The 16,268-nt window shown below is 37.4% G+C and overlaps 1 protein-coding gene and 1 long non-coding RNA gene across 3 annotated transcripts; one reads left to right on the top strand and one right to left on the bottom strand.

Moving 5' to 3' along the window:
- The first annotated feature begins 797 nt into the window (after positions 1-797).
- On the top strand, positions 798-15,037 carry LOC101891058 (uncharacterized). 2 transcript variants are annotated; one of them, XM_011294377.3, is made up of 2 exons: positions 798-2,012; positions 12,748-15,037. In XM_011294377.3, exon 2 carries the CDS (start codon positions 12,822-12,824, stop codon positions 14,703-14,705), a length of 1,884 nt encoding a protein of 627 aa, XP_011292679.2. In that variant the 5' UTR covers positions 798-2,012; positions 12,748-12,821; the 3' UTR covers positions 14,706-15,037. The 2 variants fall into 2 exon arrangements, with proteins under 2 accessions (XP_011292679.2, XP_058981890.1); XM_059125907.1 differs by lacking the exon at positions 798-2,012 and adding an exon at positions 10,774-11,939.
- Positions 6,492-12,583, bottom strand: LOC109612669 (uncharacterized). The gene is made up of 4 exons (XR_009342838.1): positions 12,375-12,583; positions 12,241-12,307; positions 12,144-12,181; positions 6,492-6,693 (listed from the first exon to the last, which is right to left on the bottom strand). It is a non-coding gene; the product is annotated as an uncharacterized LOC109612669 (long non-coding RNA).
- Positions 15,038-16,268: the final 1,231 nt, after the last annotated feature.

Genomic DNA, 16,268 nt, shown 5'->3' on the forward strand with positions numbered 1-16,268 from the left:
ACAAGGAATAGAGCATAATAAAATAAAGAAAATGAAGGGATGAGTATGCTTATTAGAAGTGACTTTACATTATTAATTTTACCATCAGAACGCCTTTACCTCTTAATAAAAAAACGTATCAAAAAAGTAATATTTTCATTCCAATTTAAGTTTTTCTTTGACATGAGAAAAAAACGTCGTCCGAATAATTAAATATATAAAAATTGGCTAAATTTATTAATAAAATAATTAAAATTACCCGTCTAAAGCAATGCTTATCCAAATTATTGATACACAAAAAATAAAACATCGATTTTTATTTTCTGTACCCTTTTTCCACTGTGTTTTTCCTTTACCCTTTCAAAAATATTAACTCCAATTAATGACAAAAAACGCTAAATGGACATTACCTATTACTACAACATCATCATCATCGCATCACTTGTTCTACTTATGGGGGCTGCTGCAGATGTTTGTTGCTTTTGCTTGCTACTACCTATCACACACCCGAGTGTACACACAAACAATGTGCAAAATACACGAATGAGTTTCGTTGTATTGGTACGTAACCGATTAACTGCAAACCAAAACAATGAGTACCCGGCATTTCGTGTTCAGGCGGCATAATACCAGCCAATCGACCGACCAGCACTACGAGCACGTTTTGACGGTCGTTTCGTTACACCAGACAGTTAGTCGGCCAGACAGTTAACCACATACATACATTCAAACGTGCACACACACACACACACACCGTTCGTGTTTCAAACATCATGTTTGTTGTGGCTTTATCGTTCAAGGCGACTAGCCAGTCAGTCACTCAGGGTATGAGAACCCGACGAATCTGAGCCCAAGCCTCAATCATTGCAAGTGTATTTGTTTTACTTCTACAGCTGTAGGTGTTTGTTGTTGTTCGTGGTGTTCAATGCATACTACTTCTACTACCTAGGGTTCGCTGATATACGCTTGGGATTTATATATCGTCTGTCTGTCCGTCCTTCTGGATTGAATCTACGGTCTTTGGGCAAGTATTAAATTCCCCCTATGTGCCTGCATAGACAGAGGGTTCAGTTTAAGTGGTATATGAAGCACCATACCCAAAACAACAGCAGCAGCAACAACAACAACGACGAAATACTATGGCACTACGGGTGGAATTTATACAACAACAACAGCAGAGTATATGGCTGCGTGCCTGCCTCGTTTTGCTTGCTGTGTGAGTGTATACAGCTCAGTTGTTGGTCGGTCGGTGACTGCCTGAGTGCCACGGCTCTTACCCATATAGAAACAGACAACTGCTGCTGCTGTGTGTTATAGCTGGCTATAGTTTGTTTGGTTTTCAGCTTGATGGGTATGAACGAGTCGTTGAAAATCGTGTGTTTGGGTCTTTGGCTTGTCGTCGCGTCTCATTTTGTTGTGAGCAGTCGTTGGCTACGTTACGATATCGGGTGTGCGAAAAATACAAAAATTTTTGACATTCAAAAAATATACACAGTGAAGAGAGAAGAGGAACTGCTGCTACCAACTACACACATATATAGCCAATCCAAGAACAGCTAAACAACTGAGTGGAATTATTGCAAGAAAATTGAAACAAAGCGAAGTCAGCTAACAAAAAGAAATCGGTCCACATAGAGACCCATTCGCTAGACTTTCTCATTTCACATAACGGGGTCTCTCAGATTGGATGTAATACTGAAACAAATTTCGTTCGCGTGTGTAAAGCAAAGCTAAAAAAACAAAAATAGCAAGAACAACAACAACTACTGTATGTGAAAGTCAAACAAACAAAACAAAAAAATGAAGCATTTGAATGTGTGATGAAAACACTGAAATAATAAAACAAAACAAAAGAGCAATAACAACAAATGCAAAGCTGCATGTGACTGATTCTGACATTCGCTATTGTGATTGTATGTAAATAAATAACAATAACAACAACCATCAACGAAACACCACATAAACAAACGGGGTCTTGAGATTTCTGATTGCACGTGTGTGTACAAGTTCAGTATTGAATGAAAAGTTAAAAGGTAATTAATAATAAATAAATTGTGTTCTTTATGCAAAAAAAAAAAAAAAAAAAACTAAATTTGGGAGTGTGGGTTGTTTCTGTTTGAGAATAAATATTTGTTTGAATTTTCTTTAAATGTTCAGTGAAATTAATGAAAATTAAACAAAACGTTGTTACTTTATGGATATTCTATCGGTGTGTTTTATTTCTAGAAAAGTGGTTTTCACCAGCTTATTATATTTTATAAAGAAAATATATGATTTTAAAATCGTTGCCTCGACAATATGTGTACTAAGTAAAGAATATTAGTTCCTCTCAAGAGGGTGACTTAAAACCTGTTTCCATTGAAGTGCGTGTGTGTATTGTGGAGGTCATGAACCAATTGAATTAAAAATATTTGGGAAGTTATTTTTGTAAAATATTGGTGTTTTTTAAATGTTTTTCCCCCTTCTCCATAACCCATGCAACAAAGAAGAGCCTTTCAAGTTTTAACCCAATTTGCATAGAAGTGGCTGTGTGTTGAAGGTCATGAACTAATTAAAATCATCATATCGTTCTAATTTTGAAATAAAAGTTCAAATTATTAATGGATTAATATAAATTAAAATAAGATCAAAACATATTGCAATGACTTAAATCGAAATTAAAACTTTGAAGAAAGCAGAATAAAAAACAAGGTGGAAGAATACAGGTTGTCGCCTCGCCACAGCTGCTGGGACAATGAACCTGTTAAACCAAATTTGGAATTAAATTTTTGAATGAAAAATTATTCAAATTTTCAAAAAATGCATATCGAAACTACCTTTAATTGGCGTCGTATAGGAAACATATACATATTCTTGATCAGCATAAAATTATATGTCGATTTAGCGATGTCCATCCATCTATCCATCTGTGGAAATCACTCTAGCTTCCGAACGAAATGAAGTGGATTGATAAAATTTTACTCAAATGTATATTATGTCTGCATAAGGTTGTCTTTTGTTATTGAAAATAGGCCATGTAGGTCCACGTTTTGGTATAGGCCCCCATATAACGGCACCTCCCTCAAAGAAATTGTTTCAAATTTGGTATTTGAAGTTCGTAATGGATAATACAGCCTATGACATAAAATTGTCTGTGCAGGTCCACGCCCCAAATTTGGTATTTGAAGTTCGTACTGGATACTACAGCCTAAGACCGAAAAATGTCTGTGTAGGTCTTCGTATAGCCCTTAATATAACGGTACCTCCCGATATTTGGTTCTTTGATGATCTTAGCGATATTATTGGATGTTCTCCCCTACCCAAGCATGTCAGGAAGGGCAAGCGAGATCTAGAGAGGGAGGTCCAACGCTATAACAAAGAACCTCTAGATCAAGCAGCCTACCAGGCAGGTCTGAGTGGTATTCCTAACGATGCAGTGGCAGATGCTATCAGTTTACATTGCAGCTGAAGAACGCCAGCTGCCTAGACAAACCGTGGTAGTTTTGGAGCAATTGACAAAATTACCTTCAGATTGGTGTAGTCGTCTCAAATCGTATTGGGCACGAATTGGCGAAGATGTGTGTGACGTCTGCCCGGCGTGTGATACAGACCCGCACAAACCAACCCAACTCACTCCAGAAGATCTCTGGCTACAGCCCGTTAAAGTAAACTAATTTTTAAACCTGGAGCTTGGACCAGATTAGCACTCACATGTACTACTGCTACAAGAACCACAACAATAAATTTCTGTCAATGAAATACCAACCTAAATGTTATATATAGTCGGAGACCATCCCCCTTCCATCACAGATGAAGAATGAGAGAGGTGTCCCGACAAACCCGAGTAGTTTTGGCACAATTAAGATCAGGGTGGTGCATCCACCTCAATTTGCAATGGGCCCAGTATAACAGCAGTGAGCATAACACCTGCCCAGCATGTGGTTCAGGCCCCCATCACACGCTGCACCTTTTTCAATACCCAGACAAACTTATGGGTACAATCTATACAGTTTTCTTATTGGACTCTGGAGTTAAAAACAGAACAATAATGAGAGGAATCAGATCGAATCTGTTACAACAACAACAGTAGAATTTCATCAATAATTACAAATTTGATGCAAAATAGGAACCCCCGCACAAAACATTTTTTATCATGACAAAACAAATTATCCATTTGGCTAAGTTCAAAAATTCTCTGAAAATATTTAGTCACGAAATACGGCTGGCTGGCTGATTGGTTGACTGACTCATTTTAACCAACAAATTTTCCAAATCTTACAACTCGTAAGCAATGAGAATGACTAATAAGACACGTTAATATGATCAGCCAGATCAGCAAGTAAGTAGTTAGTGAAGGAGAACCGGTATAAGCTGTGTTCAGATTTCAGTGGGTATGTTCATGTGTGTATATTGCATTTAGAAAGTGGGATTTTTAAGATCCTGTTTATGGAAGTGAATTTGAGATTTTAGCTATTCGATAAAATACTAAGCTTGTCAGATATAGTAGTCGGATTTGTTGATTCGAAAACTTAAAAGTTTTGAATTTAGAATATATTTTATGTTTTTTTATTTATTTATTTTTTTATGGGATCTACTTTCACACACACCATTTCACTTTGGGTTCTCATTAGCAAAATCATACCATTCCGGTTCAAGAGATAGTGACTTTCCTTATGCGTAACGTTCTTAAATATCATCTAGTTATAAGTTGTTGCTGTTTGTTGTCACTAAAGGTGTCAACTGAGTCATTCGTATTCCGTGATTCCTATTCCAGTTGTTATTGATTAAAAAACCGGTATTTTATATCTCAAATGACGCAAAAACGATATATAACATACATATGTATGCTTGTGTTATATATACTTATATCCAATACCATTCTTCGCACATCTTTATGTAGGTGTTCAATCTAAATTATTATTGATACAAAATCAATGTTATGGAGAGGAGATTATTGTGTTTAGCTCGAAAAAAGAGAATATATCAATGATGTTGACCCATTAAACATAATTATGCATACATACACACATACATATGTGCCGCCCAAGATGAAAAATTATATAGTCTTGTTATCAAAAAATGTATTGCGTTTCACTTTGATGGAGTTCTTCATATATGAGAAACTAATGGGTATTGGATCCCCATACCTAAATGTGAATGCGTATAGAATAGAATCCATAGAATGTTCTATATGGTTTCAGGCCAAAGCTGTTGAACCATTAACTGATAATAGCGCGCCAGCAAGCACCACATAACAAAAATTGTGTGTATATATATACGGAGGCAAAGAGCTTGATAAGACCCCATAATCTGTCAGCATTTTTCTTTCCACAATTGTAATGTAGACATATTTTTTTTTTTTCGTTTTCGTTTCAACACTCCACTACTCGGTATTATATAAACGCCGGTACCACCATACGACCACAACCAGTTGAGTAATATGAGACTATATATCGTGATGACAGCAAACAAGAATTTCAGCATTTGCGTTTTTTTTAACTTCCTCTGATAGTGGTAATATTTTTGAGGGGGGTCGGATGGAGAAAATGAATTTTGGGGTTTCATATACATCTAAATTGGCTTCGTCATCAACATGGCAGGCTTAAAAATAGAATTTAAGAAAAAATAAACATGTCTCTCATCGATTGAAGATTTTGGGAAGGAAGGAAGGCATACAGGGTGAGACAAAAAAACTGCAACAAAGTCAAACGCCATGATTTTTACTTTTTTTTTAAATTTTATTGAATGAAAGCAAAAATTCGGAAATTGCATCAAATTTTAAAATAAGTTTAGATTTGTTCGAATTAGTCACCTTTGGCACGAATTATGGCCTTCAAACGGCCAATAAAACCGTCACACGCTGCCCGAATGTTGCTCTGGGGTATTTTGGCCCATTCCCGGCGAAGCGCTTACTTGAGGTGATCGACACTGGTATTTTTTAGTGCCAACCTTGCTTTCCAAAATACTCTAGACACAATAGTCCAACGGATTGGTATTCGGAGATTTTGGTGGACGAGGCGAGAAACCTCATTTTGTAACGATTCTTGGGTGGCGCGTGCTGAGTCCTGTTGGAATGTCCAAGGTCTGCGGCCAAAATGTTTGCATGCCGAAGGCTTTTATACACCCTCCAGAATATTTTCGCATTATATATTCGGCATTTATTCTGATAATACGAACGAAGAGCGACCATCGTCTGTCATGGCGGCCCACACCATCACCATGGCTGGCGCTTGAGTTCTGGTGGCCAACCGAAGGTGCACATTTTCAGCTGACCTCTTTGGAAAGTAAACACGATCATTTTGTTTGTTTACCAACTGCTGGACAACGAATGTTTTCTCATCGGAAACAGAGAAAACCAAATTCGGCAGTTCACCACTTTCGGCCAGGCCAAGCGAAGCAACTCTTTAGCTCTTTTGAGTTTGTTTTCTTTCTGTTGTGGTGTAAGTTCTTGCACTTTTGGAATTTCAATGACTTTACCCCGAGCTCATTTTTCAATATTTGCCGAATGAAATATTGTGATATGTTCAGCTCAAGAGCCATTTTTCGGCCACTGCGACACGGGCTTCGATCAAGTCGCTTCTTTACCATTTCTGCTGATGTTGCTGTTTCCTTCCGTCCACTTTCTTGACGTCCAGTATCATGGTAGGTTAGGTTAGGTTAAAGGATGTGTGGTTGCGTAAAAAAACAACAACCACTCCACTCGGAGACCTATTGGCCCATTGTGATCATCCTAGTCTAGAAAGAAGTGGAAGTGAGGTAAGAAAGATAGTTAGTGTAGAATATAGGATTTAGAAGAATTAGAGAAGCTAGTGGGTTTGCGTCCACGGTGTAATCAACGTGTCGTCCTTAGCCATTTTAGTCTTCTGGCTAATTGAAGAATGACTGCTGGTTCTGTTTCGGAGAGGTATGACAGGTCAGGCAGTAAGTGCTTACCCAGAAGCCTATGTCTTACTCCGATGAGGGTAGGACAATGACAGAGTAAGTGTTCCACCGTTTCTGTTTCTTCCTCGTCCTGACATAGCCTGCAGTATTCAGTGTCGTCACCCCCCCATTTTGAAGTCATGGCCTTTATGTTGCAATGACCTGTAATTAGGCCCACCACAAGCTTCAAGTCCAACTTCGTCATGGACAAGAGTGACCGTGATCTCCGTTCGGAGTTCACCGGCCAAATCTTTTTGGAGATGATGCATCCCCTTCCAGATAGCCAGTTCTGTATCATGGTAACGAGCGATGGCAAGAGGCACAAAATATTCACATTAAAATGCGGGAGTTCTCTAACGATAGTCACTTGTGGTTTTCCAGCCAAACATAAAGAAATCACACTATCACGCTTGAATTCCATCACGAATAACTTTTTTCTGGGAAAATTTTCACCAAAATGCTTTTGTACGCTTGTAAACAATATAGTGAGCTGTCAATGGAATAATTTAAGCAGCTGTCGGACGAGTGGCTTAGAAATGACAGCAGTCTGAAAATGGTTGTAGTGTTTTTATATCACCCTGTATTCTAACTTATGAGTAATCATTTCGCCTGGAATTCATAATCAAATTTTATGTAAAGCCTCTTTAAATTTGTGTTAATTTGCCTGAAATTGGAAAACTAATTTTCGATTTTCAGATTTTCTTAGTTGTATGTCTTCTTTTCGAATTATCGACAGATTTACTGATCAAATTGTTTTTCTTTTTAAAAATGTAGTTTATGGGGCATCTGAGAAATATGTTAAGGTGTTTCAAGCAAAAAAGAAAAATTTAAAATACCCTTTCTATAATTGTAGGTGTTGTAAAGTCTTCTTGTCCGACCCAAGGCCTAATAAAGTTGTCCAAGAAGACTTTGACAGTAAACTAAGTAGTTTTCGAACTAATGACTCTCTTTGAACTTCAAATCGCAATTATGTTTTTGACTGCAAACTTAGTAGTCAGATGGGCTTACTGACCCACTTAATATAGACCATGGTCCGACCTTATATAGGCCATTATCCGACGTCGGACCTTGTTCTATGCAAGAATATTCAATTTGTCGTCATATAAAATTTGTCGTTCTCTTTCCTATATAAAAATTTTCATTACACTTTTTCATAAAACAAGAATTGAGCCCCTGATATATGCAAAAAAGAAAAACCACTTCCCCACCCCCCCTCATTCTGGCAGAAATGTATGTATCCACTTTTGAAGTTCTTTCGTTTAATTTTCACACAGCAAATATTCTGAAAATGCCCTGAAAAAGTATTTACGAACAACATGTACAAACAAACATCTGTATATAATCATTGAAATTCAATACCCCTCTTTGGAATCCTCAGATAACTGATGAAATCCCAAATGAACCCTCATCAAGGCGGAAACCCCATTAAAAACATTTATATGTGTATGTATATAAACTTATGTAGTGAGTTGGCTTGCTATCGGCAAATGAGGAGAAATTTACGGTGAGGCGCAGGCAGGCAGGCCGGCTGGCAGGCAGTGGTGTGCGTTGAACCTCGAGTCATCAAAGTAGAAAGAAGGAAAAATACTGTTATACACATCAGATATTTAAGAGTCTCGAGAGGGTTTAAACGGTTTCTCTTATTTTTCTATCAATTTATCATAATCAAAGTTTTTTTTCCTGGTTTCAGGAATAGGGGGTACATATGGGATCGGTCAAAGTTGTAGCAGGAGTTTTAAGTGGGGTAGTTCTTGAAAAATGCTCCATAGATTTTTACACATACTTGAATTATTATTTATCAAGCCATCTGATAGAATGATCATTGAGAAATATGTATTTCCATATGTGTCGATTGGGGGAAACTAAAGGAAAATTTTGCTATAACCCCAAATTTTGTATGTATACTGTATACTTTTGTATGTATACTACGATAATTGTCAGACCTTACACGTTTCACGTACGCCGACATTTTTTGGTTATAAATTTTAATGCGGATGACTACAAAAGTTAGCATTTATATTCTCACAACCTACTTGAGAGACCGACCACCATGCCGAGGAAATATGGCAATGGCAGCAAAGCATGGCCGTAACAAATCTTTTATCCAACATTTAGCTCACGACCAAGCCAAATGTACTACATAGCGCTTCAACAAGGGGTAATGGTATGTTTCAATGGGTACTACCACTACCACCATAATACCAACAACAACAACAGCACACAGTTCCGCCCGATAGCAACCAACAGAAAAACCGTACAGAACTGGGTTTTCGTTAAGACGCTTATATGGAATTTCTCGAAGTACATCGAAAAAAAGAAGTAAAGGAAACCAGTTTTTATGGTTTCGTTTCGTTTTTTTCTTTCGTTTGTCAGTTCGGCCCACTGATATTTTACTTTCGAAATATAATCTCCCCTGAATCCCCTGAAAAAGAAGAAAAAACTGAACAGTAGATATAGTACGTGGGTATAAACAAAAGACTCCAAAGCTTCGATAATGGGTATACAGAAATGTATATCTAAAGATATTAAATGAAAAGAAACCACCCTAGAAAATGTTTCTGCTGCCATCGTTGGGGCACTAAGTAAAAAAAAGCGAGATAATACACGTACATATAGCTAAAGATAAGTACATAGCTCTAGATTTTAAAAGCAAGTTGTTGCCGAGCTTGTGAGAAACCATTGGCAATCAATTATTATGCCACTGAGACATGCGGATGCAAACAATACATACATACCTATATATGTATATGCTTAGATGTTTAGATAGATATTGCTTGAAGCCAATTACCAGATGATGAGCTAATGGAAATGATATCAAATGTTTACAGTGGGACCATAACAATCTGGAGAAAAGGAAAAAATTACTGGGTGAGATTAAAAAACTGCAACCAACTTCAGACTGCTGTCATTTTTAAGTCACTCTTCCGACAACTGTTAAAATCATTCCAGTGACAGCTCATTATATTGTTTACAAGCGCACATAAGCAATTTGGTGAGAATTTTCCAGGAAAAAAGTTATTCGTAATGGAATTCAAGCGTGAAAGTGTGATTTCTTTGTATTTGACTGGAAAACCACAAGCGGCTATCGTTAGAGCACTCCAGCATCTAAATGTGAATAAATCGTTTGTATTTCGTACTATCGCTCGTTACCGATTACGTGATACTGGTAGCGTAGCCTGACGTCAAGGAAGTGGACGGAAAAAAACAGCAACATCAGCAGAAATGGTTCGAAAAGTAAAGAAGCGACTTGATCGAAATCCGCGTCGCAGTGGCCGAAAAATGGCTTGTTAGCTGAACATGTCGCAATATTCTATTCGGCAAATATTGGAAAATGAGCTAGGGGTAAATTCATTGAAATTCTGGTCACCAGAACTCAAGCACCGGCCATGGTGATGGTGTGGGCCGCCATAACAGCAGATGGCCGCTCTACACTCGTATTAATCGACCGTGGCATCAGAATATATGCCGAATATTATCGCGAAAATATTCTGGAGGGTGTATTAAAGCCTTGGGCACGCAAACATTGGCCGCAGACCTTGGACATTCCAACAGGACTAAGCCCAGGACTTCGCTCGCTCGTTATTTGGACGTGGTCGCCTCCTTGGTTGGGATCGTAGCTTATATAAAACTCCTGCCTTTCAATGGGACAGGTACCCGGTTGACAACGAGTTTAAACCACAACCATCGCAATGCTCCCACAAGGGGGCTAACACCAACTGCCGGGTTGCCTGACCAACTGTTTATAGACTGATGAATTCGCTTCTTCTTCGATGTCTAGGTTTAGGAATTCTGCTATCTTTTTGTCAAATTTTGTAGAAGTCGCTGCAATGTGGCATTCTTCGTTATTCTCAGCGGTTAGAAAACTTCTTGCGCAAAAAATAAGTAAAAACGTTTATCAAATTGCAACAAGCAACACCTTCACCGCTTCAGCCAATGGTCCTACACAGTTCTGTAGAGCGATTTAAATCACTCATTACTTTAATTTTATTATTCCCCTCAAAATTGCGGAATTTTATTGTTTACGTGTTCCACTGTGTAAAACTACAATTTAGACAGAGACCACCACCAAATTGACATTGACTCGAAAAATATAAAACCGTATGGCACATTGTGCATGACTCAGAGTCATTCTTTTCAAAATGTATAAAAACGATTGTGTTCGGTCACAAGCGAAGATGCGGGAAAACAATATAATACTACATCATTCTGACATAAGACGTAATGGAATTTCTGTTTTCCTCTCCAAATGCAAGTACAGACATCAGAATGTTATATCTGAAAAATGTTTGACTGATTTCGTGATTTAATAAATGTTAAAACGAAAATATTATCACGTACAGAGTTTGAAAAAATAATAACGGGCGGATAGACATCAAATCGATGATAACAATTGTATCCCTTAACCCTGTAACTTTTTGTATGCCCTAGAAAAATCTTTAGAGACAATTTTCCACACCATGTTCTTATTTCCCGAACATCTGCAGCACTTTGCAGGCAGATATGGTTTCAAGTTCCCCCAATCATGAATGTACACAATACATACATATATATATATGTGTATATACGTGCGATAAAGGCTATGAAAGTTTTTCAGTTTTATCCCAAGGAGGTATTACGTACTCACGCTCTTAGCAAAAAGCCCAAGGGGAAGAATGGATGAAAAGCAGTGTATACTCTACATACATACATACAGGTATACTCGTTCTAAACCTTTATATACTCCAAGTTCTTTTGAATAATGTTATAGTAGTGGGTATACCTACAAAAATCTACAGTGGTCTTTGGTTTATTGTCATGTAACGTCGTTTTTCCCTGGCATTCATGCTTTGCGTGTTTTGGAAATGAAAACTGAAAACGTTGTGGACAAAAATCTCTAGCCAACTAGCTTTTTTTTAAACGCCAGGGAATTAAGAAATATAAAGCTGTTTAAAAATGGGTACGATGTGAGCGGAAGACAGCAAATGAGCACCACCGGATACCAGCAGTAGTTCGTACAGCTTGATTGTTGGCCGTGGCAGCTGGTAGTTTGTTAGCTGAAAGCCTGTCTTTCAACTTAAAATGTATGTATGTACATGATATACCTTTCGCTATAAAACTTCAAGGTTTAGTTGTTCGTTGTTACTGTCGATTTGTTGTACGTACATTAGATCTATATGATATCGTAAGATATTCAGGTTTTGATTACAAATATACACGAGAAGTTCATTTATAAACTTTTTTGAACTGCTTTAAGGGAACATACGAAAAAATATATATAAATTTACCTTTAATAACACCCATGTTTATGGAAATTTGCACCAATCTGAAAATAAGCCTTAATTATTTGTATATAATTCAACAGCACTCAATTGATATATTTACATAATACATCTGCATTTTTGTTTTTTGCAATATTAAACAATTTCCATGCAAAACAAATCAAGAACAACTGAAAAGAGTCAGAAGACGACGCTAGAGAATCCATTTAAAATGCGCGTATCAGGGTTGAAATATACCTTTAAATGCAATTTGGCAACTCTCGTTAATGAGAACACAGAGAAACTAAAATAACATAACGGAAAATGAGAGCATTGCCATTTGTGACGGAAAACTTGCAAATAATTTTATAAAAATTGTTTTTTTTTTTTTCAAAAATATATTTAATTATAAAATATTAACTGACAAAGTAATGTGCCCACATATTCCTTTGTTCTTTCTGTTACTTTTTTTCTTGTCACATTGTTGCCATATTGTTTTTAAAAATATATATATACTTTGCCATATGGTTACTCGTTTTATTGTTGTTGCTGTAAACGAGTAATCATAATAAATGACAACCCTGATTCCGTAATGTAATTCTCTTTCCTTTTTGCTTCTGTCTCTTTGCAGTAAACAGAATAACAAGAATCAAAACAAAACGGTCCGAAATAAAGTAAACAAGTTCATATACAAAAGGCCAGAGAATGCCAACCATCAGACGTTGTTGCATTGTGGGTTGCAACTCTAATTCGCGCCTAAATCCAAATTTGCAATTTTTTCAATTCCCCCGGCCGGAAAATCCTTTCTATAAACTATGGACTCAGGCTTGCCATGCCTCATTGAGTCGTATTTTACCTTTTAAAAAACCGGTGTTGTGTGCTGAACATTTTGCACCGCATTGTATTGGGGGTCGCCGTCTAACCAGCAGTGCAGTACCGAGCTTGAAACTCGATGTTCCCTCCGACCTGAAAACCGTGGAGCAACAATCAATGGTCGAGGAAATTGAACGCAGTCGCAAGTGTGCCTACATAAATGCCGTGGTTTATGAATGGCTGGTAAGGGCAAATTTAAATCCACAATTACGTGGCTCCATTACCCATGGCATGATTAAGGAAAAAGCCGATACAGCCAAACGAATAATTGGTTGTGACACATTTACAGCCGACAATCGTTGGCTGAATCGTTTTCGTGAAAGTCATTTGGCTGGTTTTGCCCAAAAACTAGCCTCCAATCAATTGAAGCCCATGGGGCCATCGCTGTGGATACCGGATATTGTGCAGGAATTGCAGCACATGTTCCCACCAACCAATTCGGAACGCATGGATAACTTTGAAAACGTACCCGAACAATATGTTAACTATATGAAGCAATATGGTGAATATGAGGAAGATGATGAAGGGGGAGAACAAGAACAACAGCCACCCAGTGGTTATGAGCACGGCAGCAATGGTTATGCAGAACCACACAAAATGCCCACGCATAGCTATTATCATCCGCAACAGCAGCAGCCGCCATATGAGGCACAACACAGTTATTATCAACAGCACTCAGGTCCACCGCCGCCGCCGCCACCTCATCATCCACAGCCACCGGTGATAGCACCACCCCCATCTCATGCAAATGCCTATAATCCCTATGGTCATCCGGCAGGCGTTGGTTTACATCATCCGGCTTCCAGCTATAATGCCTATCATGACTATTATGCCAATGAAAGACATCAGCAGCCACCATATCAACCCCATCCAGCAATAGCACCGCAACCACCGATGCCACCTCATCATAGCTATCATAATGGAGGGTACCATCCAAGTCAACAAACAATGGCCCACCCTCCTCCACCTCCACCACAAAGACCTATGTCACATTCGCCGGTGCAGCAACAGCGTCCAACGCCTCCCCCACAACCAATACCTCAACAGTTCCCAATTCATCCACCCCAACGGCCATCATCACACTCTCCAGCTCAGATGCGATCGTCGCCCATAGATCCCTTGCAATATGAAAGAACCTCTTCTTCGCCAGCTGTAAAAAGACCATATAATGAGGATCAAAGCAATAGTTTGCCACCCAGCAAACGTGCCTCACCCATAATAAACGAAAGCCAATGCGTTTCACGATCCCCGCCACCATCAATTCCTACAGCCAAAACACCACCACAACCAAACGAGGCTAATGAATCGAATAGTAATGATAATTTCAAAATTAAATTACCTCCCCTGGCCAATAGATCGAATAATGCCACACCAACTCCTCCGCCCCAAGCAAGCTCAACACCAACAATTCCCAACAATGCCAACAGTTCTCGTTCATCCTCACCCAAATCACAAACTGACAAAACCAGCGCCACAGCAAACGGTCATGCAAGCAATGGCTCGCCCACACCCAGTAGTAGTGTGGAAGAGACTACTGCACCCAAGGAATTGGAAACATACGCCCAGGCATTGGAATATCTCAAGCCTCTGGAAGATTTTGCCCTATTCAAAGAAAATTTCCGGGCAATTGGTCTTATTTCGCAATTAGAAACAATATTGAAAAAATACAATCGTCCGCCAGTCAGCAAAAAAGCCATAACCAATGGATGTAATTAAAAAGGAAAACTCGAATTTGTTTTTATAGTTTATTTGTAAATATGCGACAAAAGTTTTTAGTTTTTACAATTTGTTTGACAAAAATAATTAAATGCGTATTACGGAATATCTTAAATGGAGGACTTTAAGTTATACTCCAAGAAAACTTTTATATATTTTTTGTTACGATGACTGATTACTTGTATGATACTTATTTTTAATGAAAACCAATCTCATTTTGTATATTTTAGTTCAGTGGTTAATGCCTGTTTTTGTTGTAAATAGAAGTACATGAAATACTCTCCAAATAATATAACTTTATTTATAATAAACAATATAAAATATATAACTTGTGTTTGTGTGTTTTATTCATAAAATAAGAAAGGTGCCATGGTAAACGTCCTATTAGATAGATGCACCCAATAGGATTTTAGCGAAGAGCTAGTTGGTTTATTAAACATATAATTTATCATTTATTTAAAAAATGCTAATGTTTTCCGAAACTAAATTGTGGGGTTTGACTTTCAAAATCGTTAAAAACCTGAATAGAAACTCTAATGTCAAACTTGCTTCACCTGATACATTCATATTACTATTCTCAATATAATAATAATAAATCTTTATAGTCAAATGTATACATGGTAGGTCTTCCTTATATGTGGATGTACAACTGGCAAGAAACTTACAGTTATTTCCGACCAAATATTTTGTCATTTTCACAATTTTTATATCTTCTATCATGGTAGAAGAATACAGATAGTCGCATCGACACAGCTGCTGGGACAATAAAATGTCAAACCGATTTTGAAATTATAAATCTTGAATGAAAAATCATTGACATTTGCAAAGATTATTGAAAAATACATAACATTACAACCTGCGATTTGCGTCGTGTAAGAAAACACATAAAAATCTACTTGTTTTTGACAAAACATTTAAAAAATTTTGACATATCAATGTTCTCAAGCGTTGCCGTTGCCGTACACGAAAGCCATTCAACCATTCTGTTTTAAATTATATACTTACCCTCTAAAAGGCGTGAAAATAACAAAATATTTGATCTGAAATTAATGAAAAACTCTTGCCAGCATACGCCCATATTTAAGAAAGAACTACAAAATATAAATTTGACAATAAAGGGACATGAAAGAAAAAAATTGTAATCGTATGATAGCATGAGATTAACTTGGTAATTGTACCATGCCCTCTATCGGTGAAGAACATAAGTTGTGTTCCAGAACCTGCTATATATTGTACTAGTTTTAAAATTTTTACTTGAAAACTTTACTTCCCGTACACGAAAACCTTGTAAAACTTGTAGGCATAATGACGAGAACACGCAAAAATATGTCGTCCTCTATTTAAGCTGGTAGCATGGCACAATAAAAAGTATAAGGTGAATTTGTTGTTTTGAAAAATAAAAAAAAGTCAATGATTGGAAGAAATTTGCATTGTGAGCGGACATGAAAGATATTAAACAGTTTTCCATGGAACTGAAATAATTTTTTCTAGGGTTAACCTTCTTTAAGAGGATTTATTTGAAGTATGATTAATGGATATGACAATTAAAATTCAAATCCAGTG

Source organism: Musca domestica, unplaced genomic scaffold, assembly GCF_030504385.1.
Source record: "Musca domestica strain aabys unplaced genomic scaffold, Musca_domestica.polishedcontigs.V.1.1 36, whole genome shotgun sequence".
Lineage (NCBI taxonomy): Eukaryota > Metazoa > Arthropoda > Insecta > Diptera > Muscidae > Musca > Musca domestica.

Bases quoted from the DNA above. Each gene is read 5' to 3' on its own strand.
- LOC101891058 (XM_011294377.3), top strand. From the start codon at position 12,822: ATGCCAACCATCAGACGTTGTTGCATTGTGGGTTGCAACTCTAATTCG.